Below are 27842 nucleotides of genomic sequence, written 5' to 3' on the forward strand. Positions count from 1 at the left end.
ATGTGGACCAACGTGGAACTTCTGACGAACGACGACACGGGCACAGGTCGCCTGAGCATCGACTCCAGACAGGAGTGCGGTAGTGCCCTTTACCAGGTGGACACTCTGGTCAAAATCTCTTCTTCTGAAAAGGTAATACTGTTCCCACGCGTTTTCCGTCACCCACTTTCCAAGGCATCTTCTAAAACTGCCAGCCATCAATTAACACGGGACACAGTTGTGCTGGGAGGGCGATTGGCGCTGTTGTAGGCTAATTCTATCCCAGGCGCTCCCGTTCCCTCGCACGTACGAAAGACAACGCCTTTCAGTTCATCTCGTGTCTAAAAATGAGTTGTAAATTGACGGTGTGTGCGCGCCCCCTGCCCCGTCAAATGATGTCCTGACGGATTAGACTCGGGCTCACAGCAGCCCTTGACGGATAAAGCGATTGCTGGCAAAGGAGAGATGGGAGATGTTTTGAAAGGAGAACCAGTGCTGTACAACACGGCGTGCTGGGCTGTTTTTAAGGACTTACTCATTGAGCCTGTAGTGTTCCTCGAGTGTGCTGTACAGAGAGAAGGAGGTGGATTGTGCCTTTGGAGCTGATGCTTTCTTGGAGTGGGTCTGATACTGAGCAGAGGCTGAGCCTCTGTGCCAGCTGGTTTTTATTCAAACTGGGTCCTTCATCACCAGTGCTAATTGCAACCCTTAAGTGATGTGCCGCTGGTTGTTTTCTGCTTTTCCTTCAATCGGTTATATTTCAGCTGTGGTACATGAATGAGGGCAGTCTTGAAACTCATTGATTGGCACAGGGTTCGTTCTATTTACAAACCTCCTTCAGGTTTTTAAGAGCTGATTTTTTTAAAGGCCTGGAAGTAAGTTAAACTACTCTATGTTTACAAACTCACCTGGTGCAAACCCAGAAGAGACAGGTTACCCAGGATGAGGATGGTGAATCACGGTTCTTGAGACAGCTGGCTGTTTTCTTGTTGGAAATTCATTCTAGTGTCCAGAGCGTACATGAAATCCAGTCAATTAACCCCCTGCCTTTTCTGTGTATTGTAGGTGATTTCCAGCCCTAACCTCTATGCCTCTCACAGTTCAAATGGCTGTGTTGTGGTTGCCGATAAGACTGTGGTACTGTTGGACCAGAGCTGCCTGTCAGTTTTGTTACAGCTTCAGTTTGGTCAGTCCCTACACACTGGCACTTTTACTATTATAAAAGTCTGTCTGTGAAATGTTTCTTATAGTAATTTTTTTAAAAAAAAAAACATTATTTCAGACTCTGATGTTGACACAGTGGGTCTCTGCCAGGAAGGACAGTTTCTGGTGGTCGGGGAGAGAAATGGAAATATCCACCTTAATTACGTGCCGGAGAAGAAGACAGTGTTGACAAAAGTACGTTTATTCATCTTTTTTTTTTTTAGTTTGGCAAATGCGTTAATTAAACAAATTTACAAGGGCTATACTGCTAAACACAGAGCATAATGGTAGAGTACGTGAAGCCCAAAGGAAGTGTGAATTGCACAGTGTTTGCATTGTAGCATGTGGTATGTAAGAGCATAGTAAAGGACTAGCAAAACACAGATGAGAATAATACATCTTCTACCTGCATAGTGCAGTAGCCAAGTCTGACATATCACTTGAAACATTGCGTGAATTATAAATAAAGGAATCCTATTTTGTTTTTCTTTGGTTAGGCTCTAGTGCCGAGGCCTCGCTGTGACAATGAAAAGACCTACAAAAACCTGCTCATTCAGGAGGACGCATCACTTCCAGGTAATGTTTGAACATGAGAGTCTCCAGGCAGTCTGCTTTGCCTAAAACGTGAATGGAATTATATTGTGTCAGCAACCAAAGGTCTAACATATTTTGTTAATTGTGTGCAGGAATCTACCACATGTACTTCCTTGTTTCTGATGGGTTCTTTCAAATTTCCAACCTTCAGCTGGAAAAAATTCATATGGGTAAGCTGTGCCCCCTGTTATATCATGCCTGTCTTCCTCTCGTAAAACTGTCCCCATAGTATCAAGCCAGTTCTTTAAAAGCACTATGATGAAATTACATGTCACTGTTCAAACATTGAGTAATATTGTACTATTTTTTTGTTTCTGTAAAAGTTAAGCAGAAGAAATTGGCAATTATCTTTGTATTTAAGATATTTACAAATTCACAGTTGAGTGCAGTTACTCACTGATAACTTCTTCACAGCTAAATGAATATAGCTTTTGATGATCACATATACATCCTTAAATGAATTTTCTTTTTTTAGCCATAGCAAAAACGGACTTTGGCACCTTGAAAGAGGTATGTTATGTACACCTTTGTCCTTTTTTGTCACTTTGAAGTGATTTATATTCAGAATTGTTTCTGATATCCAATTTGTAGTTGTTGAAATTTTGTTAAAAGCTTTAAAAATATTTTGGTACTTGTTTAAATAGGTCCACTATTTTCCCAAATGTGTAATTAATTACCATTTAACAAATAGTCAAACTTACAGTCAAAGTTTTATCATGTCAAAACGTTTTTTGTGGGGTAATTTTCGTCTCTACTTTTTTCTGTCATTTGGCTCAACTTGATACTTACAGTAAGTGTCCCTTCATTTTCAGCTTCAAAATCCAATCAAGATTGCATTCTTTTCCACTGAAGAGAGACACACCCACGGGTGCCAGCATGCTGAAATCGCTGAACTGGCAAATAACAAACAGCTTGTAATTGGGGTGTGTTGAGATTGTTTACTTATTTATTTCTCTCAGCTTGCATTGTTTCATGTTCATTGTCTATATTGATGCACAGTGATTGCAGTTTAGCAAATAACCAAGGGCATGTCTTCACTTGCTGTGACTCCTGGACTGAACACTTTACCTCATAGTGTCTTATGTAAGCCATCAGTTATACAGTCCCCGGTGCTGTCCCATTAGATGTGATGGTGCCAACTGCTCAAATTTAACATATGTTCTTCCAGTCTCCAGTGAACTGAGCCTTTCTTTCATGTCTTGTCATGTCAACAGGGCAGTGGAGACCATGTGCTCTCCACATGGAAAGTGGACCTGGTTCAGAAGACGTTGTCTCTTAATAATGTTATGGATTCCAGTTTAGTAACAGGTGAATTTCATAATAATTTTGTTGCATGGTCTTATAAAATTTCGCACTCCAGCTTCATAAATTTAATTTTACCCCACTGATCAATTCATAAAGTATTGCCTCTTGCCTACAAAGCATTTAAGTTTTGTATTGAATCTTAATGTATATTTAGCATGTACATATACAGCAACAGATAAATGTTAATATGCTATTAGGAACTAAATATGAATTTTGAAATGTTTCCGATGTTTCTAAGTGTGCATCTTGCTCTTTTGCAGGTGTGAGAAAGAGCCAGATTTTGGGAAATGTGATGTTTGTTTTGGACAATGAGGTGAGATGTGCATACAAATCTTGTCAATATAACCGAACAGCTTAAAGGACCTTTTCCCATGACAAAAAAGCAGTCTGGCCCGTGTGACAGATCCAATATATTTTATACTAAAATTAGTATGTCTTTTGCTGCGAGAAATTAACAAGATGGGTACTGAATTACATTGTTTCGTGTTCTCCCTGCAGAATTTCTTGAGCATGTGGGATATATACTCTCTGGTTATGGTGTGGTGCTGGTCGTCACAGTGTATCCAGGACTTCCTGCTTACCACAGAGGGAGACTCTGCTTCTGTGGCCACGTAAAATCTTCATCACTGTTAGTTTTTTGCTTCAGTGTTTATTTCCAGGTCTTTTGTTTCAAACTAATTTTTAATCTTTAATTTTTATACAGACAAGAAGATGCAAATTTGAAGCTCATAATACTGACGGCACAGGACAACACACAGGTGATACAAGACCCCTTTTATTTTTACTGGTATAAAGCATTGTATTTTCTTCAGCACTTCTTCTTTTTCGCTTGTCCATTTATCCTAGAGAATAATTCTTTTCAGCATGTTCATTGTTCACAGATCATTAAATCTGCCGTAGTTAACCAATTCCCAGTGTGTTGAATGCACATTTTTAATTTACGTTTTTTTTTTTAATTCAAGATTGAATTGGATTGACAACTGGAGCATTATGATATGAATTTGTCCTACCACAAAAAAAAATAGGATTAGGTTACATCTGAATAGAATGCATTTCAGGTGGTGATAAAAATGTTCTTTCTCATTCTTGCTCTTTTTGGCTTTGTAGAATAGGAACCTGACCGTGTACTCGGTTCCTTCAATGAGCCTACTCTATTCCCTGGAGGTCTCTGATGTTTCCTTTCTGGTCCAAACTGGAATCAGCACGGTAATAATATCCTTCTGTGAAAGCATCACTGACCCAACATGAAGAATATGTGTCCATATGTGTAGCATGTGTCCATTATTCATCAGAGATCACTTTTGAAATGGAAACTGTCCATCCTACCTTTTTAAAGAAATGCTTGAGTGGGTTTTTTAAATATGATTGAATGTTTTTTCACTTTGAGTATTATCATATAACACCTTTTTTCATTGTATTTCAGGACACCATATATTTACTTGAAGGAATTTCCGAAAACCAGGAAAGGTATGAAAACGGAGGTGACAAAGAGAGGTATTCCAGCTTATTGTCCTCACAGAAAACACAGTTTGTGTAGTAGTCAATTTAAACATATGTAGTTTAAGTGACCTATTGAGTGACTATTAATTATCTTCACACCACTGGAAGCACCACCACATATACAAATCTATTCTCCTTTATTTGAGATTGTCAATATGACGTACTTGTTGATATGCACTATATTTTTTTCTTCAGTGTGTTTAAGTGCAGTTAAATATTGAATTGTTCCTATCTTGAAAGCTGTTTGATTAAAAAAAAAATATGACGTTCATGGACTATTTCACAAATTCTAGTTGGAATTGAACTCCAACAACTCATTTAAATTTAAAAAGGTTCTTCAAAGCAATCTCTGATCAGACTGTGCAAAAACAGCCCTTGTGTTTTTTAGACAATTGTGTTTTTTCTTTCCCACTTTCAACAATACCCCTTTTTAATTGCTTTGCAGTTCTGAGGGCATGGTGTCCGCCATAGTATTGCGATGTCTTACGGAAGCCCTGCCAGAAAATAGGTTTGAAGCATTAAAAATAAATTTTGTATACCTGTGTTTCATATAGACGCAGAGGAATTCGGTAACCTATATCCATGTGTCTTTTTAAACAGGCTGAGTCGTCTCCTCTACAAGCATAAATTTGAAGAGGCAGAACAGTTTGCCATCCAGTTTGGACTTGATGTTGAGGTACTATGATTCCGGTATATAGTTGACTTTCAAGAAGGATTTTTTAAAATTATTTTTACTTTAATCCTACTGTGCCATGGTGTTATTAGTCATATTGTGCAAATGTATTTTGAAAGCCACTTTCAGTCATTGACATTGACTAGCATGTTTGGACTGTGTTTTGAAGTGCTTTCAGAAAAGTAGCATGTTGGTAGATATTAGAAAATATATATTATACCTTCACATGTCTCACCATTGATTTGAATGTGCATTCTGATTTTTGAGTATGTTAGTGTTTTTTACAGCCTGAATATCTGCCATTGTCTCTGATCATTAATGGACAGTATGTCGTATTGGGCGCAATACTGTATATATGAGTTGTCGTTCCCTCTTTCTGCCCAGCTTGTCTACAAAGTCAGGCTGAACTTTGTGTTGGAGAAGCTCGCATCAGTCTCTGCTGGGGGCTATGGGCAAGCTGTCTGGATGGAGCTGGTAGAAGAGGCCAAAACCAATTTGCACAAAATTGTGGTATGATATTTCCCAAAGAGAAATCAGTGTCCTTGCATTATTTCTGAGTAATTGGCAACAGTATGTATTTATATACGAAGGGTACAATTTTGTTTTTGCAAAAGTGTTTATGGAGTATGATATGTCCAGCTGCTCTTCTACCATTTGAAAAAATCCTTCTCTTTTGTTAATCATGCGGTATGATTTTACATTATATAGTCTTAATGCCAGACTAATGTTTCGTGAAGTGTCATAAACCACATCCAAAGTGCTCATAAAGTCTTTGAGCTGTTCAGATAACTGTACTGTGGAAAGTACTCATGCAAATGGTATCATAGGGAAGGAAAGGTAGGATGCATCACACGGTGCTGTAGGGGGTCACGTTGATCTAAAATGTGTTTATGCAGGGGCTTGCATGGATCTCTTTCTGACGCAAATGACCCTTTGTCATCCACTGTAATTGTCCATGGGAAGAGGTTCCCCATTTCCTCTCGTCAATTAAAGAGAACTACAGCAGTATATTTTAGCTACAAAGCTCAGATATGAAAGGATGTATTCTTTAAACGGAGATAACACTAAAATGCGAATCAGACAGTGCAACGTCACAGTATACATAGCATCTGTGGGTATGTGAAGGATTTTGTTATGGATGTACTGCTCACAATAATGACAGGATATGAGAACTGATTGTGGTTTGCTTGATGAACAGTTTCATTTGACTGAATTTAAATGACAAGGTCTCCTTTTTAGGACGAGCAGTTTACTGTGCAGTACTGCATCAGTACTCCCTGGCCTACCTTTGACACCGCACAGGAGATGTTAAATTACGCCAAGAACAAAGTAAGCAGCTCTGAAGTTTTATGTTTTTTCAGGACAGTGCCGTAATTGCCCAGTCTCTTTAGGTGAAATAAAAAGCAACGAAATGTGGCCTCTCAGCCAGACTTCATTTCAGTAAAATCTGTGATCATTAACAGCTTTTGAAGAGAGATGAACAGAAGACGTCCGCGTATATGGAGGAACTTCCCCTCCTGCTGACTGAGGTAAGATCTGTCTCAGCCAGTCAACTGTACTCAGAGTGCAGGTTCCATTCTGTGCACACATGTCTCTGGTCCAGGTCTGAACTCCAGTTCACCACACATGACCATGCCTCCCCATGCAGTGGCACACAACAGGCAGAGTGCTGCCAAGGTAGGGTGGGCGTTATCTGGCCAGGGCCGACTCTGCCGTTGGCTAAACAGCAAATCCTTTTTTGCACGGTGGAGTTTGCAGAGTGTTAAAAATGAGTGTTTGCAATAGACGGGCATAGCTGTAGGTCCTTGTCCTTCCACTATCCATAGCCATGCATCCATTTCTTGAAAATTGAGTGGTTTTATAACATTCAAATAGCTGGCAAAGTCATCTTTTTAAAAAATAATTACCTGTTTGTTTTCTTTCTGAACTGTATTCACATGCTTGTTCTTCTATGTGAGATGTAATCCAGTTTCGCTCCACAGGTGCTGGAAGCTCTAGCAAAGCTCACTACCTTCTATGGCTCCTGTGGACCAGAAAAATTTAGGTGTGTTCAGCATTTTCTTTTTGTGCCAGTGAAATGAAGGAATAGAGGTCTGTGGGCTCTTAAATACACTGTTTGCCTGATTTTGAAGGTTTTTATGTGGATAGTTGTAATTAGAAAACATTAGCTTTCACTTTCAATAATTAACTCAACTCGTAATTGTTGCCACATCATTATAATGCTGCTTTGAATATTAAAATTTACTCTCAGATGTGCATAACTAGTCCTTGAGGGCTATAATCCTTGGGTCTCTCCAGAACTAATAACATTTTCCTTTCTTTTTATCTCTCTCTCCCCTCTAATGCGCAGTGGAATCTCCTGGATTGAATTCCTGAACAGCACTGACCTTCTGAGTGACATTATGTGGTATCTGAAGGAGCGAGACCTCAGGAGTGCTCAGTACCTGTGGCTGAGACACCAAGCAAGTTTCATTTCCATCTCTAGTTTTTCTAAGTCTATAAAAATTAAAGTTGCTGCACAGTCTAATGTGCTTTTGCGTATGTTATAGTTGTATATATAAATAAAATAAATCTTCGAAATTACTCTCTCTTCCTCACTAAGATCCTCAGTCAGTGAGACAGCAGTAATCCAAGGGTACTAAAGAACAATACAGATGTTCACAACTGCTGAGAAAGGGAAGCGAGGGAAATTATTTCACAATTAATACCTGAATCACAGTTTTCCAGAAGAACTAAGATTAAAAATGTTCATGTCTTTTGATTAACACTTGCAGCCCGAATTTGAGAGGAAGTTTGATGAAAACATGCTGGAAACACTACTCTCTACGATCCCTGAAGATGTCCCATCTCGTGATCTCTGCCTGTGGTTCAAAAGTGTGATCACCCCATTTGTAAGACGAATAGTCCCAAAAGGACAGGTTAGCATCTATAGGGAATGTTTTACTAATCTGTGTTTCCAAAAATATAGGATTTAAATTAGTCTCCCATGTATGTCTGATCAGTTAGCTGATTTTAATTTTCTTGCACAACACTGACTTTTAATTTGATCTTCTCTGTCTCCATTAACAGAAGTCACTTGTAAGATGGTTGGAACAAAGGTCAAGGAACCTAGAGCTAACTGAAAAGGTAGTCCGTTTTCATTTTCTCTTTTTCTCAGGTATGACCGACAATTCAATATGTAATTGTTGTTTTGTTTTTTTTTCACCCGCTAGAGTAACTGGCCAGAAAATGGACTGGAAATGGCTGAGCTATACTTTGTTTCTCGAAACCCCAATGAATTAGGACTGTCTTCTTCATGGCTTTGGATTCCTTTGGTAAACTTTCTTGGTTTTCCTTCTTCTGAAATAATCATCTTCTGCCTTTTTTTGATCTTCTTTATGTCCATGTGTTGGCCAGAACCAATGGTTTCTGTGGTTCTTCAAGTGGTGCTCGAGGACATCAAAAACCTTATCTGGCCTAATACAGCATCTTTTATTTCCTAGAAGGAGGATGGTGACTGCGAAGAAGTCGAACAGTTGAAAGCTTTGGTGCGCAACTTGCGACAGATGCTGGACCTGTATAAAAAATACAATTGCAGACTGCCACTCTCGGACTTTGAAAAGGTGCGATGCAAGTCAAGTGTTTTGTAAGAAGATTCATAAGAACGAAGGGTCCACTGGAGAGGAGGCCGTTGGGCCTGTCTAGCCCGTTCAGTAGTCGGTTAATTGAGCTAAGGACCTCACCCAGCTGCTTCTCGAAAGAAACTCAGGGTATCGGCATCAAGAACGCTGCTGGGTAGTGTCTTCCAGACTCCCCCAGTCCTTTATTTAAAGAAGTGCCTCCTGCTCTTGGTTTCAGATGCGGTTTCCCCTAAATCCAGCTTGTGACCCATGGTTTGTGTCATTACAGGAGAATATGACAACAATCGCGTTCCTCATGCTGGACAAGGTTTTGGCACCGGAGCTCATTCCATCCACCATGGAGACAGTCATAAAGCCCTACGCTGCAGAGCACAACCTGCAGCTGGAGGAGCTGCTCCTGCAGTATATTAAGGTTTGGAGCGAGACCTTGGGTCAAAATGCATCATTGCAATACGCCAGTGCATTCTCAATCTTCATTTCTTTCCAGCTGTTAACACTATACACATTTCCCAGTTACGTCTTTGTATAGGCCCAGATTAAACCGAAAACTAATAGAACTATTATCCAATAGATATATATATCTATCTATCTATTACGATATATTTTTAATTAGAGTTAAATTGTTTAAGAAAATTAAAATGGAAAGAAAAATGCTCTTTTTGGTAGAAAAAGTAATGCGGAATTTGTTGTGGATGATCTAACAGGATTTGCTGGAGCGTTGCAGTTCTCGGACTGCCTCTCTCTTTGAAACGGAGTGGGAGGCCAAAGCTATGGCTGTGCTGAGCTGCATGACTGACACGGATGTAAGTGAACCCCCTTGCTTTACCTGTACGCCGTTGTTTTTGCTCTCCCCATGTTTCAGTCTCAGCAGTGACAAAAGCGAGGTTTACGTGTGCAGGTGAATGCTTTTTTTTTACCTGTGTCACACAGGACCGCATGCTCTGCGGCCTTTGGTTAGAGTTTTGTGTTGCAATGGCATGTAAACCAAGCGTGTCTTCTTTCCCAGCTCATCTTCGATGCAGTGCTGCAGGTCATGTACAAGGCTGTTGTTCCTTGGAGTGAAGCAGTGGAGCATCTGGTCCAGCAACATCTGGAAATGGATCATCCCAAGTCAGTTTTGAAATCTGTTTAATCTTTCTCCCTGCATTTGCAGACATGCATCCGTCTATTCTCAGAAAGTCGGCTATTCGTGGCAAGTGGAGTAGCAGCTTGAAGCCCGTAGTTTAGACTTTTCAAACTAGGTTTGCAGCACAGTCCTGGTGATCACGACTGAAAGTGAAATGTTACTGTAGAAGGCACATGTACACTTTAAATTGTAATGCAATCTGGGAGTGCTTGCTTTAACTTTTATGCATTGTTATCAGGGTCCTACAGCTTCAGGAGAGCTACAGGCTCATGGAAATGAAGAAACTTCTAAGAGGATATGGCATTAGAGGCTTTAGCCTTTCTGATGACAAGCAGGCCATGGTTAGTGTCAAATCATTTCTTGAGCTCTTGCACAGTATTCTTTGCTTTGTAGAGTGTGTGCTCACATTCTTTATTTTCAAATTTCTCTGTATAAAACAACATTTTTTTGCTCCATTTTTGAAAGTATTGTACTTCACATATGTTTACATGCATTTAAATTTCATAACTGGCTTTCCCTGTGACCTGGTCACCATGTCTTGATTCCTTTACAGCAAATGGTGAAATACATTCTGAAGCAGGACTTGCCCTCTTCCTTGGATGATGCTCTGAAAGTGGCTGAAGCCTACAAGCTATCCACCATTGAAATCTACATTCTCCGCATTGTTCATTTTATCAGCCAAGGGAAAGTACGTACGGATCTACTCTATAGTCAAGCCCAAAAAAATGTAACCTGAAAAAAATAACATGCATTTTGAAAGTCATGAAACCTTTCTAATGTTGGGAAAATACAGTTCAGGCCATGGCCAATTAATCTTAGAAAAACGTTTTTTAAAGAAGCTTATTGTAAAGTACCCTTCATAAAAATAAATCACAGGGTGTTATACAGGGCATGAAACCCAGACGAATACAAAAAAAAAGTGGGGGTACCATTAGAAACAAGATTTTCATCCAGGTTTTGCTGTGGGTTTTCTCCCACAGCCCAGAGATATACTGGTAGGTTAATTGAGTACTGGGAAATCTGGCCCCATGTGTGAGCATTTGGTCTGAAGCAGACTGGTGTCCCTATCCTTCTCTTAGCCTGTTGCTTGCTGGGGTAGGTTCTGGCTCCCCTCTGACCCTGAATTGGGTGAAGCAGTTTGAAAATGGATGGATGTCAGCCTCGTAATAAAAAATAACCCCTTGACATCTTATACGTTTTGATCTTGTTTTAGTACCAGCTTAACAAAATATGTTTTTGGAATTGAAGCCCTTAAAGTGGTGGCTCTCTTTGTGTTAGTGCGCCAGGTAATTGCTAGGACCTCTGTTAAGAGGCTGGATGGAGACTGGTTTCTGACATCACACACTAGCTTGTGTTGCCCAAGTTCTTTTTGTGTGAAAGTAGTCTGGGTTGCTTACATTGTTAGTGCAAAAACTGGCAGTTTGGTCAGATACCTTTCTCGTCTTGCAGCCCACACCTTGAGCTCTGACAGTTCGCACCTGTTATTTTTGTGTTTGTTGGATGTTTCAGTAAAAAAAACAAAAACAAAGGTGCTTTTTTGTAACTTTTATTTTGCAGAGGGAGGAGTGCCTGAATCTACTTAAGCGTCTTCCCGGTGAGGAAGCAGCGTGCATTGCAGAGAGGCTGACCATGTGGGCTCGCCTGGAGCTACAGGACCAGACAGACGTCTCTGAAGAGGTGGGGCTGAGCAGAAGAATACTGCTAAATGAGACTTGTTTTCTACCCAGCAAGAAAAACCAGCTAGAATATAACTGAGATTTATTGACTCAAGTTTTGAAAGCCACCTGAACAGATAAACGGAATAATTACCAGACGTAGGTTGGAACAAGACAGATTATTCATACGGTTTTTCACAAATCTAATCTGATTTCTTTTGTTTTGGAAGCGCAAAACCCATCAAATAGCTGTGGCCCATGTGATGGTGGAGATATTGAAATTTCTGCTGAGCATTCAGAAAGGTAGGGGTCTTGTTCTCCCCCCACCTTTTTAATTGTCTTGCTGGGTTTAAATTGTAATGCTTTCTATTTTTTTCTGTGTGACAGACAACACATTAAAAAGAATGCAGTGTGAAAATAATCTGAAGATGTTTGAAGCTATCGCCCACTTACAGGTATGTAATTGTAATTGATTTGTAATTTGATTGAATTCCCTTTCCAGTCTCAGTAGAAGTTGAACAGTGAGCCGCCGGGGCTAGCCACTAAGATTGTTGCTGATAAGAGGCAAAGACGTAATAAACTTAACCCTGCAGCCAAGGTGTCTCTTGAGGAATTAAGAAGTTGTGTTCTGATTTGTGCCATAATTCTTTTTAAATAAGTTGATTTCCATCTCTCCTTCAGAGAGAAGCTCAGTCCGAGCGGGAGAGTCCCCTTGATTGCAGTGTTCCTTTTGTGTGTGAAACCCGCAGGAGGATTTCGACATCTTCCTGTCTCTGGAGGACTACGAGAGCCCTGCAGTGCTGGCTCAGTTCCAGGAGGAGCACATCCGGGCCTACGAGAGCACGCGGTCCCGGGCCCGGACGGAGAGGGCCTCGGTGGTGGCGAAAGACCCGGATGGCAAGACCAAGACCATCTCCACGGAGGCGGGGCTGTACCGGCTGGCCCTGCTGCTGCAGCGCTCCGAGGAGGAGCTGGGAGCAGACCTGGCCATGAGAGCCCTGGCTGTGGGCAAGGTGGAAAAGGCCCTGAAGATCTGTTGGTGAGTAGCAGTAGCAGAGGGCCTTAAAAACATTTCCGGACAGAACAGAGGGCAGTTCAAGTTCTCCAATCCGGAGATGGCAAACCCCAGTTCCTGAGAGCACCCCAGCAAGATCACACCCAGACCTTGCTTTCTGAAATTTGGAACGCATTTAAGTTTCTGACCATTTTTTTTCTACCACTGTTTATCCAGTTAAATCGCAAACTGCCCACTCTGATCCTCAAAGGCTGCAGAGAGTTGGGCCATTTCCTCCCACAGTACTGCTGCACAGTAGAATTTGCCATATGACCTGCTGGGAATAATACGTCTCGGGGGCACAGTCTCGCCATCACCGGAGAACAAAACCTCACTGTGCCGCACCCTCTTGTTCTAATTTCAGCGAATTGTATCAACATCATTGTAATGAGAAGACTGGGCAAGTGCTTTTCAATGCTGCACGGAACCTCTGCCAGATGCTGAAAGCCAACACGCCTATGATAATCCCTGATGGAATGAATCTTCCGGCTGTGATCTATGAGTTGGCCTGTCAGGCAGCCACTATATGTAGTGCAGGTACCTCTGTCTGTTTGGTTATGGACTGTGAGCTGCCAACTACTGTATGTTCATCAAAGATAACTTTTGATTGTTCAGTGTATTTTTAAAAATATCTTAAGCTGAATTGCATGAAGTATAATGGTGACCAAGATAAATGCTTTTATGTACTATTCAGATTTAAACTTAACGTTAATATCCTTAACGTTAATATTGATCATCAAGCTTGGCTTTTTGCAGACCTGTTACTCGACTGCCAGGAACTCTGCAAAAACACCTTAGCTGCCATGGATGTGTACAGGCAGTGTCAGATAGATGACTATGGCTTCATCTCAAAGGTGAGGAGACGCCAAAAACATTTAGACAATTACCTGTGCTTATACTTTTTGTAAGAACATGCATAAGTGGGGTCAGTTTTCTTTCTTGGTGCTCAGTAGAGTTGCATGTAATGGGCTTTCACTGCACAAGATTTGGTTCTTATCTTTACAGTAATTCCACTGCCTACTGGCTTTTTATTTTTTGAGACTGTGTAGTGGCTGTCATGGTCTCCCTTTCTGTTTGCAGACCTCTTCTCTGGGGACTGACCGGGATCCCTATGGAGAGTGGACCTTTGAGGATTTCTTCAATGAGGACGGCATAGTTCTAGATCCCATAACAGTGCTGCCTGTTCTGTACAAAATTACTACTAGCTTTGTACCCCACTCGGAGGGTATGGCATTCTGAACGCTCCTTATTGATGATGCCTCTTTAAAGGCATACTTTTTATGTACAATACTGCACAATAACACCAGTAACATTGTCATTTGTATTATTTTGTTATTAACATATACTAATATATTAATGTTACTATAGAAGTACGTTGATAGGTAATGGGTGTTTTGTGTTGTATTCTGAATTATTGTTGATTTTCTTCTTTTTTAGATTCAAAGCTTTATCCTTTGGATTGTTCATGCTTGTCCAACTGCTCTTATACTGAAGGTAACAGGAAGCCTTTCATACTGGTTACAGTCCTAGACCTTATTCTGATAAGGTTTTAAATGGCATCAGTACACTTTCATGACACGTGGTAGCATATTTTTAAGATTCGTTATTCTTTTACAGTCCATGTTGTTTGCAGTTGTCTGAAGTGAGTTTTCAACTTTTTGGGTGCGTCTGACTTTGACCTTTGTTTTGTCTTCCCCTGAAGGTAAAAACCACCTCAGGCAAATCAAGGGCCCCATTAATGAGATGGTTCAGAACCTACATGAGTGCAGCCAACTGGAGCTGGCCTTGAGGCTGATGATGAACTGTTTTGGGACGTGTCTGCAGCACGTCACATCTAACAACATGGATTTGACTCTGAGCTCCAAGGTGCGTGGTTCTGCACTGTGATGTGCAGTCTTCTGGACTGCCTCCCTTTAAGCTTCGTACAAAGTGTAGAAAATACAAACCCTTTCGTTCACTTTTCAAGCAAGTATTGCCTTATATCCAGGTCTGAGCTAAGCATAAAGTTAGCTTCTTTTTTTATGGCTTAAGCTATGACAGTACATAAGAAACATGCAAACCTTGCAAAGCACTCGAGTACTTATAAGTGTCAAATAGTTCATTTAAAATTAAGCAGATTTCAGCAAATGTACATTGTATTTATACTTAAAAGCTCACGTTCCGTGGGAGGTCAAAACCCTCATCAGTAAGTCCCCTTCATTTTAGCTGCATGATCTTCAGCATCTCCTTGAAGACAGAAACTTTGTGGTGTCACTGGGCGAGAGGACCATCTCTGTCATCAAAGATGTTTCTTTGGCTTTATTGCATAAGGTGAGAATATGGTTACATAGTTCATTTTATTATAAAGAATTTTGATATACTTTTTATAGTCCTTAAAATGATTTAAAAAGTAAATTATAAGGAAATCTCCAACTGGGATCTCTAGTCTTTCTGTCTGATATGTTGGCTGATACAACTGTTTGTCTCCATGTTTCAAATACCGCTTACAGGTATGTCAGAAATGTCTTCCACATGATTGATTGAAAATGACAAGCTCAGCTTTTAATTGTCATGGGCTTCTTCATTCTAACCAATGGAAACCTCAAATACTTGGTACCATCAAATACTTGGTTTCTGACTTGCAATTGGCAGTTTGATCAAGGTCTGTCAGTTTAATCTGTTCTGACATGTGATTTCTTTTGTGTGAAAGCTTCCAGATGGGAGTTGATAAACGTTATGAATTTCATCACATCTGTTTTATTATTTCTAACTTTTTTTTTCCCCCCATCGTGATGAAGGTGTTTAACTGCAGAGTGGTGGACTGTGACCTGGCCATAGGGTACTGCTGTCTGTTACCAAAGAAAGATGTGTTTGAAAAGCTCTGGCACGTAATCAACAACACTTGGCAAAACTACAACAAAATTCTGGTAATTGTTTAAGATATACTATAGAGTGAGTGCCAGCATGGTGTTTAGTGCTTCACAGCCTGCTGAAGTCTGGGTTCAACTCCAGCCTTGGGCATCAGTCTATGTGGAGTCTGCATGTTCTGTCTTAATTCGTATGATATAGTAGGTTGCACTGGTTTCTTTCCACCCTTTTAAAACATGCTTGCTAGATCTGATTAGTTTTCTAAGCTGCCCTGTCTCTGTGGCATTTTGATGTACCTCTTCCCTGGGTAAGGTCAGCTGTGTGCTCTCAGTCCCACGTAACGCCCTAAACCTCTGACAGGCCCGCTGTGACCCTTATCAGAAGAGGTAGCTTTCTGACAGACAAGTGGATGGTGCAAAAGTTGGACAGGCATGCAACACAAAAGCTACAGTATCTAAGAAAATTACAATTTGAAGTGAAAACGGACTAAGCGTCTCTTTTTGAAGTAGTGCTAGGAGGAGCTCTGCTGAAATGCTGTTTTCTTCCTTTAGGCTGTGGCTGCTATAGGTGCCCACCTCTCCGTTTTGTATGGAGAAGGGGAGGAACACCAGAAATTCCTGTCCTTGATTGCTGATGCTGAGTGGGGCATCGAGCTGGGGAAGCTGGGTGTACGTATACGCCTGACATTTTGAGTGTTGGGAACAAGTGGAGAAACTGGTTATCTACGCGCCTGCGGAGTAGTTAACAGGCTCATTTCTGCACGTTCAATCCGTCTGTTCAGAAGATTGCATTATTTAAATGAAGCTCCATGCGTGCTTCTGGGGACATTCATCTAAAGCTCCTTCTTGGGCATTCAGATCACCCAAGTGAACTTTAGTTTTTCATATTTATGTTTTTTTTTCCTGACCGCAGCTATATGCAGTTGGCAGTGTTGCTTTGATTATTTTAGAGCATAGTGGTTTGGCCTTTCGTGTACGTTTGCAATCAGTCATTGAATCATGGCTATATTTCAAAAGAGCACTGAAGCAATCCCAGACAGATATGCATTAAGTTTTAGATAACGTTGAAGTGGTTTAGCAGCACTCCCACTGTTATTATCAGAAGGTCAGGAACAAGATTCACTCTAAAATGCAGTTTTGCAGATCACCCTGTTAATCTCTTAGTACCATTAACCAGTACATTTTTTTAACAGATTTCTTTCCAGGCTGTATTCAGACAGACTCCTGAGAAGAAGAGGGACCTGATTTCTACTCTAGTGAAGAACCGGAATGTCAACTCTGAATTAATATTAAAATACTGCCGGTAAAAATCTGTACCTGATGTATTTTTTTAACTAGCAATATATCAGTTTGAGTTATATTTAACATTTAGCTTGTTAACGAAGGCCTTTCAGTATGTGAATTTTTTTGCATGCATCCAGGTTAAATGTTTTTAAAGAGTTAAATCTGGGTTGTTATTTGATGGTTTGTAACTGTAGTGAATGCTGTTGTTTATAATAACATGACTGCTTTTTTTTTTCTTTCAGCACATTTAACCTGGAGACTGATTCTACCTTAAATCTGTACATTAAGACTCTTCTGCTTCATGGTACAAGCATTGATCAGAGTGAAGATGAGCCAGCAACAGACATCGGCAGCACGCTGGACCACAGTGATGCCCTGGCCAGAGCCCTCAAAATTATCCCTCTGCTCAAGAGTGCAAATGAGCTTGTCATCAGCCTAAATACAGCCATCATCAAGGTCAGGTCACTGCTTGTGCTTATGACATCCTCATTGCAGTCTAACATCAGAAGATTTAATGTCCTTTTGATTTATTTTAAGTATTGCAATGGACTTTTTCATTCTTGTGCATTCACCATGTACAATTCTTGTGTGTTTTCTTTCATTTCCAGCTCAGCCCTTATGATTACGAAACAATTGAAGGCATTCTTAGAGTAATCCAGACCACGGATGAAAAAATCACAAGTTTTCACCTTGATCAGGTGAAGAAAATACTTAGACCGTCTTAAAATTAGAAGTGGTTAGGTATAAAAGTGGTTTTTTTCCTGAAGCGTTGTCTTCATCACTTTTACTACCTTTACATTTATTAGCCTTTAGGGTTTTTAAATTAATAAGACTGTATAAGAATACAGCTCTATGCAAGCTCTTAGCTAACCTTTTCATTTAAGTTAAGAATGTGATCAAAATTAAGCTAGAACAGTATATACTGTATCCTGTGAATAATACAAATGAAAAAAACACCCCCCAAACAGACATGAGTGTGAATCTGAAGCATGTCTCTTGTGTGTTTCTTTAGGCATTAGGATTGCTGCAGCACCTGAAGTCCTACAAGCGCATCTCTACACCTATGGATATAGAGCACCAATACCTGCAGGAGAATTCCTTGCCGCGCTCTCCTCTTACACACACTAGGCTGCCATTTCACCTCATCTTCTTTAAGACCTCTCTCTACTTTTGGAAGATTATCTGTAAGTAAGACCTCGTGAGACTCCAACTAGCTAGTGTCCAGTTGCATTATAATAAAACCTCTTTCAGTCACTTTCATTTTTAAATTCTCTCATTTTAAGTGTAATTACCAAATACAGTGAATACAGTGTCATTTTCTTTTTACCTTTGCTGTCTCAGATGAGAGGTTTTAGTATCTGTTTCTGGGGACACATGCCTCAGGATATCAATGGATAAATGAACAATTATCACACAAGTCACGGTTGTTCAGGTCCTTTAAGAAATGTTCATAGTTGTATCCACTAACTACAGAACAGGGAGCCTCCCCTCCCCCAAAAATGTTCACGCAGGCATGAATCTCTTACCTCCAGGGTTGCTTCAATTTGTTTTTGTTTTTGTATTTCAATGATATCAGCTGCTGAGCTCAGTGAAGAGACTTTTCCCACACTGCTCCTCATATCTAAACTGATGAAAGTAAGTTGGGATTTTTTTCTTGTGTGCAATGTGAGAGTTGATGTGTATGTGGTCTGTGATTTTGAATGTGTGGCCATTGAACGTTTGGTTTCTTAATAAAACCTTTCAGTTGCTTGTTTGCTTTTCTCTTCCAAGAACAAGTTATCTTTTGTATAGTCTCTTGTATTTTTTTTGTTTTTATTTCCTCTGAACTTATTTGCTTTCTTGCTTTTAATTTTTTTTAGGTGTGCTTAGATAAACTTTATATGTCAGCAGTCAATCATGTCTTTGACAAAAGACTGAAGCCTCAGTCTCTGAAGCCGTCTAATGGAAAAAAGCCTCCTGTGATGACCAAAGAAACCATAAAGACAATGGAAACCATCAAGACCTACCTTTTGTCTATTAAAAACCCTGAATGGGCTGCAGCTGCAGCTCACAAGATTGCTCAGGAGCTGCCCACAGGTCAGTTCCAGACAGAGGTGCCATTACTCCTCAGCAAACCCTGGCTTGACACAGCCTCCTTATCCATCTACACATGCTCTACATAAGAAGGTCAGATAGCAACTGCAGGCCATTTGGCCTGTCTGGCCTGCTGATAGTAGCTTATTGATCCAAGGATCTCATCTGCTCCTACCCCATGGGTTACTCCCATAACTCTTTGGGTCAAGACGTGCCTCCTAGTCTAGGTTTTGAAAGCACGTCACATACTGTTGGTGTGCGTCCTGGTTCATGTATTAGTGTTCAGTCTGAAGAAGTCCGTTGGGTTTAGTTTGACAGTGCTTTTGAAGTGACAGTGCTTTACTTGTTTCAAGTCGCCTCATAGTCTTCTTTCTTCAAGACGATATTGCAAATGAGGCCCAGCGAGAGCACTGTACCATTTTAACATCCCACGATTTGAATTTGACATGTTTGACAGTATGGCCTGACATTGTGGTTTCCTTTTTTAGTGCAATGTTTACGTCAGAATGCGTTATTGGATATGGTTTACATAGGTTAAGTGACTCGTGAGGCCTTTGAACATGTGACATGAACATTTTTCAGTGTAATGAAACTAAGATTGATGTGGTTCACTAATCGAGAGATCCTGCACCCTGCGATAGAGTAGCTGAAATATAGCATATACTTTTCTGTAGATTTGCCTTTGCTGTTTGAGAGTTAATACCACCAAAGTGTTTTTTTTTTCTCCTAGTATTTTTCCAGAAGCATCTTCTACTGCCTTTTCATTAAAAAAAACAAAACACTTCTCCCACAGGTATCCTTAAGACTACCTCCTTGAACTTCTGCTTGCTTCTAGCAGAGAAATGGCTGAAGACTTCAAGCCCTGAGGTTTGAACTTAATTTTGTGTATAGTTTTTTGTAACAACTCTTAAAGTTGTGTGCCTTAAGGAAAACCAAATGGCAGTGACAGTCAGGAGAATATTGCTAATTCTGCCTTGCAATTCCACAAAGAATATCCTCGGTGTCTTTCACAGCTTACAGCAAACCATTTACATCCAACCTGTAACAGATCTTTGCCGTCTCCTAATTTCATCACTCGCTAAATATTTATTGTAAGACCAGCCCCCTGTCATTTTTCTGACCATAAAGGGAAAGTTGCTTTTAAATTATTTTTTAATATTATTTAATAATTAATTATTTTCTCCCCCCCCCCACACACACACAGGATCCAGCTCACGCAAAAGCGGAAATATTTTTGGAGAAGCTCAAACTGCAATACCAGCGGTCAGCTACAGAGAATACGCTCATATCGTACCATTTAAACTCTCCCGAGTATTTGAAGTCCACCGGTTTCCCTGCCAAACTCATCGTCTCCCTCTATGAGCACAGCAGCATTGAACAGCGGCTAAAGAATCCGGCAGGCAGAAACTACCCCGGTAATTTAACTTGACAGATATTTTGTGCACCTCCTTTTGGAAGATCTCAAAATCAGGAAAGGCACGATTTCGGTTTTGAAGAAGCATGAAGCAGGTCATGGTGGTAAAGCTGAATGGACAAACTATTGGTGACTCTGAACAGGGAAGATACTCTTATTTCTAGATTTGCTATTTAAAAAAAAAGAAACATGCAGAGCTTTAAGGAGCGAAAAGAAGCATTTACAAAATGTAATTTTGTTAACAGAACACATTTCAATTGTTTTGTTTTTCTTTGAGACATACATGCCGTGGCCAGAGAAATCGCATCGATAAACAACATCGATTTAAGCAAAATCCGGGATTTGCTGCTGGACAAATGGCTGTGTCAAAGCACAGCGCCTGCAGTAAATGTGAGTACCAGTTTCAGTATGACATCATTCTCGTAACACAATAGTATTTTTTCAGTAGCTATGGCACTAACAAAACTTCTATCTTCCTGACTACATTCTTATGTAACGCAGTTTGCTACTGTCTACCATCCACCAGCTACCCCACTGAAGGCCCATTCCAAGACAATGTTTGTTTTTTTAAAGAATAGATGGTTTATTTGTAATGTAAGAAAGGTTTTCGGTTCAAATTGCAGTTGTTCTGTTTCAAGAGATTGTTAACTCCCTGATGGCAGTATTTGTTCTTAAGGGACTTGTATTAAGGAGTGACTAAACAAAAATTAAATGTGTTCTCCTGAGGTTTTTGCTTGTGTGAAAATACATTTGCTTGGTCCCATCCCCTGGGATAGGAGAGAGTATGGAGTTCCTAGAAGGCCCTCAGTAATGAAGTAGCTTGTCACGAATCTGTTCTTTATTTCTAGATTGTAGTTTTGGATCAAATATTCTGAGGTTTCTTAACATGGATCTCTTTCTTATTAGGATAATAACACCCAGCACTATGTCACCGACATCCAGGAAGACCCAGAACTCATGAGGTACAGTTGTCAGCTGTGTTTGTCTTCTTAGCCTGCTGAGAACTAAAAACAACACTGCATAGATGAGTAAAAGTACAGTTTTTGAAGGATTTTTTTTATCATCCTACAGGGTGACTTTATAACGATGAAAACTGAGAGAAAAACAGTTTGTATTTCATTTCTGTACAAGCTATAGGACATAAGGCCTGTTACTGTTCTTGCCTTTTCCTGACTGGGTTGTTTGTGTCTTGTTGATCTTAAAGGGCTTTTTGAATATCTCTGAGACGGGCTGTTTTGGGTACACAGCATTCCAAGAATCCTGCCATGCCAGAAAAGATTCCTCGTGGTTTATTTATGAACATATTTTCTCATGTAAAGTAACAGGAGATGTGTTTACCATGAGGATCTACTGTGCATCTGGCTTGGTTTAGACCTAAGTGGAAACTGAGAGGGGTGGGGTGTGCAGTGGAAACTGTGGAGATCCTTTTACAATTTTACTTTATTCAAATCATCTCCAATTGAGGCTTTTTGTTTTCCATCACACTCCCCAGCTTTTGAGTTTGATCATTGACGCAAGGGGGCGAAACAAAACAAAACACCTGTTTTTGCTGCAGCAGAGGTCATTCAAGGGCACCTGCCATGTTTGTCTTTTGAAATTCCCCCAGAGTCATGTACTTGCTCCAGATGTACCCCATGGACTTCAGTGCACGAATGCTGTACGCCATTGTTACTGCAGAAGTTTCCGTAAGTCACAATCAAGCTTAATTTACAGAACCAATTCATTTATATAGGCTGAGATTTTTTTTTTTCTAGAAAACGAGAACACCACATCACAATTTCAGCTTTTGTAGAATGTGCGTGTGTGTGTGCATATGATTTTTGTTTCTCTATGATCCAGCCCATATCCAACTCCGGGCCTCGACTGACTTTTGGAAACAGAAGCCGGGCACTGATGTGCCTCATCCAAATTGCCGACACGAAAACTCTGGAGTCCCTCCTCAAAACGTCTATTGAAAAAATCAAGTAGGTCCTTTCTCCATTTCATGTGCATTTATTTATTTCTTTCTTCAACATGCCCATTGCACCTATTGCGAGGCACTGTTGCATCCCTGTCATTTCAACTTATGTCGCATTTCAGCAAAAACTTAGAATTGGGTCTTAAATTAATGTTCACTTCATTTTTTTTTGCATAAGTTTGTTTCTTTGGCAAATGTGATCTTCGGTGGCGTAAATGCACCCCTATGAGGTGCTAAGAGTGTTGTTCCCCGTTGTTGCAGACACTACCTGAAGTACTGCATCTACCTCTCGGAGTTTGAAGTCCTGAACATTCCCTACACTGTGGAGTCGTTTCACAGCAGCCCGAAGGAGGGCATGATCAAAGGACTGTGGAAGAACCACAGCCACGAGCCCCGGGTAGGAGTGCTGGCGAGCCGAAAGACCAGATCCATACTCTCTTAAGTATTGGTGCAGACTTGCTGAGGATTCGGCCCAGGGAGTTAAGCAGAACACTGCTAAGCATCTGCATTACCCTGAAATGAGAAGAGGTATCAAATACAAAGTGATTCCGGCAGATTATCAGACAGTAGAAAAGTTAAAACTGCAGATTTGAGTACAGATGTATGACATGCTGTGCATTGTGGGGGTCATGTATCTCTTCTCTGACACCAGCTTCGTCTGTGTTCCTCCCACAGGCGGTCAGGCTCGTAGCAGAGCTGAGTTTAGAGTACCAGGTGTATGACCCTCAGCTCTGGAACGGGGTGTTACAAAAGCTGATCAGTTTCAGCATGGTAAGTGTCCCAGTGCATCAAGGCTCTAGCAGCCATCACAGAAGGGCGAGCTTCATGACTTCAAATCGTTAGTTTAATTCACATTTGTTCCTGCATTCAGAGTCTTATTGTCATGATGGTGAGGAAAGCTTAGATCCTCATCCTTCAAAAGTATTTTGTTCAGCATCTAGTAAACACATAGTTGATAAGGATTAATAGTCCTGTACATTTCTTATGAGCCCAATGAAGACTGAAGATGTCACCAGCATTGAAGGAATCTAATGAGTCTTTGTTTAAATGAAAAAAAATGGGAGTGATACTAGGATTTTGTTTTTAGACATAATGTGATGCCAATTCTCTGGTATTTGCTTTATACGCCAATAAGTTTGTGTCCTAGATGAAAGAACGTAAATTAAAAATCTCACTCTGACACCTGCAACCTACTGATGACCTGTAAAGTTCCACCATTTCCACAGTCATTTTAATAGTCCCTGTGAGAATAACCAGATTTATTTTTCAGACCTGTTACTTGCGGAAAGTTTTAGTGGCCATAACTGCGGTTCATTCTTTATGGCAGGTAAGTATAGGTAGTTTTTTCATCTCGGTAATCCCTGCAATTTTTAAATGCAGTGGTTCATGTTAAGCTGGTACCTTACTGTAAAAGGTGTTTTTTTCTGTTAAAGGTTCCTAATTTCATCAGAGCTTGGAAGAGTGTCATCTTGGCTCCTTTTCTCTCCGGTAGGTGACTTAATGGGGTGGTTTTCCCCTTTTTCTGTTCATTTTTTCTTTTTCTTGGTTGACAGTTTGTACAAGTCATATTGTACATTCAAACAGAGCCATTTATTTTCCTTACCTGCAGTGTTTATTTTTTGCAAAATACAGTATAGCTGAAGAAAGACCTCTAAAAGTTTTTAAATGACATACTGTCTTCATTAGACACCACAGAGCAAACCCATTATTTCCTTAACTACTGGCACACTCTTGAGAGCAATTATGCAAATTGTGCATCATAAACTAATTACATAGCTTGTACTGCTTAACTATGTACGTGTACTAAACAGAAGAAAGTCATGCTTTTTTTTTTTGCTTTTTCCATTGAATTTCAGCCTCTATTCCCCTCAGCCCTCAACAGCTAGAAGTGTTCTATCAGACCTTTGTTCTTCTTCTCAAGTAAGTTCTATAACCACATTAAGTAAGTTCTCTAAACACATTGACTACCTGGAATTGAGCCCTGGAAAGGTACTAGATAAAGAGCACATGTCTGTCTTTGATTTCTCAAAGAAGAATACTCTATCTGAAAGTGTGTTGCTGAAAAGTTTTCTTTGTTCTAAAACCATTACTCCCTATCAGTGTAACGGACAGTTGACTTTGGTCCTCATTTCATTGTTCGATGGCATAAACCAGATGGTATGTACTGTAGGTGAAAGCCACACACTGTATGGCATGTTGGATTGCAGAGATGTTACATTGCGTGTCCTTTGCCTGCAGGTGCCCAGTCCTTTTTGATCTAGACTTGATTGGCATTGCAAAGCAGTTTGCTCAGTTTGACCTGCCAGCCTTTACTCTGGGCTCTCTTCTGCTGATTCCATGCTCTGAGAAAAAGGAGCACCAAGTCCAAGTAAGAGCAAAGCCTGGATCTTTCAGTATAATCAAGTCTGTTTTGGTTTTGGATGGCATCTCAGGCAATCTCACCTCACCTGGCCAAAAGCCATTGTTCAGTGGCTCTTGTGTAAAGTAATTTTATTTCTTAGACACATGATGAATTAAGGAAACAAGACTTTAATTTCTCTTTGATGACCTGTTTGTGGGGAAACCACCACACTGTTCACTTCTTGTAAAAAAACATTAATTCCCACAAAATATTTGGATATACCGATAGAAGAGAGTGATAACGCAAAACACTGTGCATCTACGTAAACATAAGGCAGATAGGAATCTGCTCACAATGGGAGCAAAGAAGAGCTGCCAGCTTGATCCATTTTGAGCAGCTGAAATATCTGTAAGATCTCGACTCCAAATGGCCATAGAAAGGAAAGACCACTTGATTCCAACAGCATAAGATTTGGGATTTAGCTAAGAGATTTTGAAAGGTCAGAGTATGAACCCACACCTTTATTAGACCAGCTGTAAAGAGTAAATGGAGCATGTATGTAACTATAAAATCAATTGCCTGTTTGGCATCAGCAGGACTGAAAGAACATTGCTTTTCCCACAGGGCTTCCTGTCATCCAGTAATCTGGTCACAGTTCTTCAGCAAGTAGAGGAGCACATGAACACTGGAGAAGTAGCTGGGTTTTCGACTCAGGTGAGTATTTTCTTCCAGAATGTGTATGGTGCAGGATGATATGTTTTGTACTTTCCACTTTTTTTTTTAAGATGACTTCCTGTATTTTTTTTAATTAATGTAGTTCCCCTCATGCTGCTACTCGAAATTCCCATACTATGATCTAGAGCTTGTTACTGTACTTGCACTATACTGTTTTTGTTAGCCTTTGACAATTTTAGTGTGTGCTTGATGCAGTGATTATTGAGCAGTGAACCGCCCTCGTGAAGTATGTTTTTCTGCATTCAATGTTAAAATCATTTATGCTGTCTCATAAATCCCTGTAAACCCCCATTTGTTTTACCATTTTCAGATTAAAGACATGGTGTTGAACTTCATGTGCAGAAATAAGCTTTATGAGAAGATTGTGAGTAGCAAGCTGTTTCCTCTGCTGAAGCACCATGTGATAGTAACAAACCAGGTGAAGGATCTCATGGACTACCTTGTAAACAGCAACCGGTAGGTCCCTCGAGACAACCATCACCCATCGTATCCTTCTTTCTTGCATTGGTGTTCTAATTAACCGTAACTTCCTGCTTTTTCGGGCCAATGCGAGTTCCCAGGTGTTTTGCACGCAAGCCCAGAGGCTGCTGAACCTCTTGTGTGTTTTTATGGAAATACCTAAAGCACCAACAGAACCATAACTAGGAAAGAGGCTGCTGCTGTTGTCATAACATCAGCATTGTCGGAGCCCGCCAGAGTGGGGGTTCTGTTTTCTGCGTGGCGAAATGTAATCTGACCTCCTGCGATTTCTCCTCAACAGCCTAGATGATGCCGCCACTCTGGCTGCCGAGTATATGAAGCTCAGGGGGAAGCACATGCCAGCCAACATGACTGCCCTTGAGGTTTTGCAGGTAACTGGTGTAGTTCTGAACATGACAAAGGCCCCACCAAGATGATCTTGTCTAACTACAACTACCTTCTGCACAAAAGATGCACGCCCTTGTTAATCTTGCATCGCAGTAGGATGCGAGCTTGGCTTCAGTGTGCCTTCTCATTTTTATAAGCAGTGCAAAGTGGTAGATTTTTAGATGCTTCCTCTTGGTTTTGTTCTAGAGTGAATGCTGTTTCCTTTCTGTGCAGCATGCATATTTTACACAAATGAAACGTTTTTTTACAAACAGGTTTTACCAACAGAAGACCTGTTCTGACTTTGTCCGTATCAGCAATCTCTTCTGAACCTCGTCAATTATATTTAAAAAAAATGGCTTTATTTCAGGAGGAAGGTTCATGACAAATGTGGTTTGATCATCATATTTCTGATACTTTACAGGAGTTCCTGAAGAATTACGAGGGATGATGGAGTAGATTGTGCAGCGCAAAGACCATGGGCACTTCTGATCTTCTATATCTTCCTATGGCAAGATATGTAACAATTCCACTGTAATAACATTGGACATGTAATGTGTGTATTTGAACCACGCTGTTTCATTTCTGTAACACAATCCAGTCAGTGAATTTCAATATGGTTTGAATATTTTATTATATGGGTTACTTTTGAACTTGGCAGGTATTCAAAAAAAATTCAATGTCAACATTTGAATATCTCAATCATTTGTTCTCTTGTTCCAAGTTTCCATGCCAATCCTTTCTTTTTAGAGTCTAAAATAGATGGGAAAAATAGATGCTTGTAATGCATGAAAACTTTTACTGTAATCGTCATTGTGAATCTGTATGTATAGTCACGTTGAACCTAAGTAAAAACTCAGTATTTATCGTCGTATTGCGTTTGGAATTAATTTATCGTTAAATTTTAAATTGAAACTGGACTGGCACTAGATCAGGTATTACAGTTTTAAGTCTACCATGCTGTATTTACCTCTCTGCTCTTTGTACTAGAAGTTCAATTCTGTAGTGTATGTTTAGTTTGCATTTGACACTAAATAATGAACAAGCCACAATGTTTAATGCTTTTTTGGTGTGGTTTTGTATATCAGTTTGTCGTGAAAGCCATTATATTCACAAAATCATACATGTTATAGAGGTAGTTTTATTTGACAGAATCTGCATGTACACTTTTGTAACATTCACAACATTTTTAGTCATGTTGCACCTGTATTCAGGTAGATGCTACTTTTCATGAGATAAGAGAAATAACTACAAACACAGAAGAAAAAAAATATAGAAACCAACACTCAGCACATAACAATCAACAATAGACATTTTTGTAAGTAAATTCAGCTGTTTGCATAATCAGAGCTACAGTTCCCTTTAAACAAATGCATAGCTAAACAGTGCTGTGTAAAATACCATCATGCTGCTCCTGTTCTAATAACTACAGTACAGTAAATATCACAGTCTTCTGGTTTGCCAGATTTCATACTTAACTGAGATTTCAAAGCACAATAATAGGGTTATCTGTGACTAATGATCCAGCAACTTTTTTGTTTTCTTAAAATCACACACGTTTGAGAGGTTTAAAAGGCTTTATTGAGTGGAAATATATATAGTATTGAGTTGCCCTCTTGTTACTACTGTGCAGTTAG

At 40.1% G+C, this 27842-nt stretch overlaps 1 protein-coding gene across 1 annotated transcript; it reads left to right on the forward strand.

The window, feature by feature from the left end:
* On the forward strand, positions 1-27178 carry kntc1 (kinetochore associated 1). Its single transcript, XM_088935865.1, has 63 exons — positions 1-132; positions 1045-1165; positions 1262-1377; positions 1680-1758; positions 1869-1946; positions 2252-2286; positions 2589-2699; positions 2991-3084; positions 3342-3394; positions 3580-3692; positions 3785-3839; positions 4189-4287; positions 4505-4575; positions 5027-5089; positions 5182-5257; positions 5639-5764; positions 6494-6583; positions 6718-6783; positions 7237-7298; positions 7605-7716; positions 8029-8172; positions 8324-8380; positions 8467-8568; positions 8737-8856; positions 9143-9286; positions 9579-9677; positions 9881-9984; positions 10239-10341; positions 10554-10688; positions 11558-11677; positions 11886-11958; positions 12043-12110; positions 12405-12694; positions 13074-13246; positions 13466-13563; positions 13790-13934; positions 14147-14203; positions 14412-14575; positions 14915-15019; positions 15487-15615; positions 16108-16224; positions 16749-16858; positions 17082-17295; positions 17448-17537; positions 17852-18023; positions 18416-18474; positions 18699-18915; positions 19706-19779; positions 20117-20327; positions 20604-20716; positions 21233-21288; positions 21933-22011; positions 22166-22290; positions 22545-22680; positions 22959-23054; positions 23554-23610; positions 23717-23771; positions 24140-24203; positions 24522-24651; positions 25249-25338; positions 25670-25815; positions 26120-26210; positions 26630-27178. The coding sequence occupies exons 1-63, from the start codon at positions 1-3 to the stop codon at positions 26654-26656; spliced, it is 6711 nt and encodes a 2236-aa protein (XP_088791991.1). The 3' UTR covers positions 26657-27178.
* Positions 27179-27842: the final 664 nt, after the last annotated feature.

This window comes from Atractosteus spatula, chromosome 17, assembly GCF_055471065.1.
Source record: "Atractosteus spatula isolate fAtrSpa1 chromosome 17, fAtrSpa1.hap1, whole genome shotgun sequence".
NCBI lineage: Eukaryota > Metazoa > Chordata > Actinopteri > Semionotiformes > Lepisosteidae > Atractosteus > Atractosteus spatula.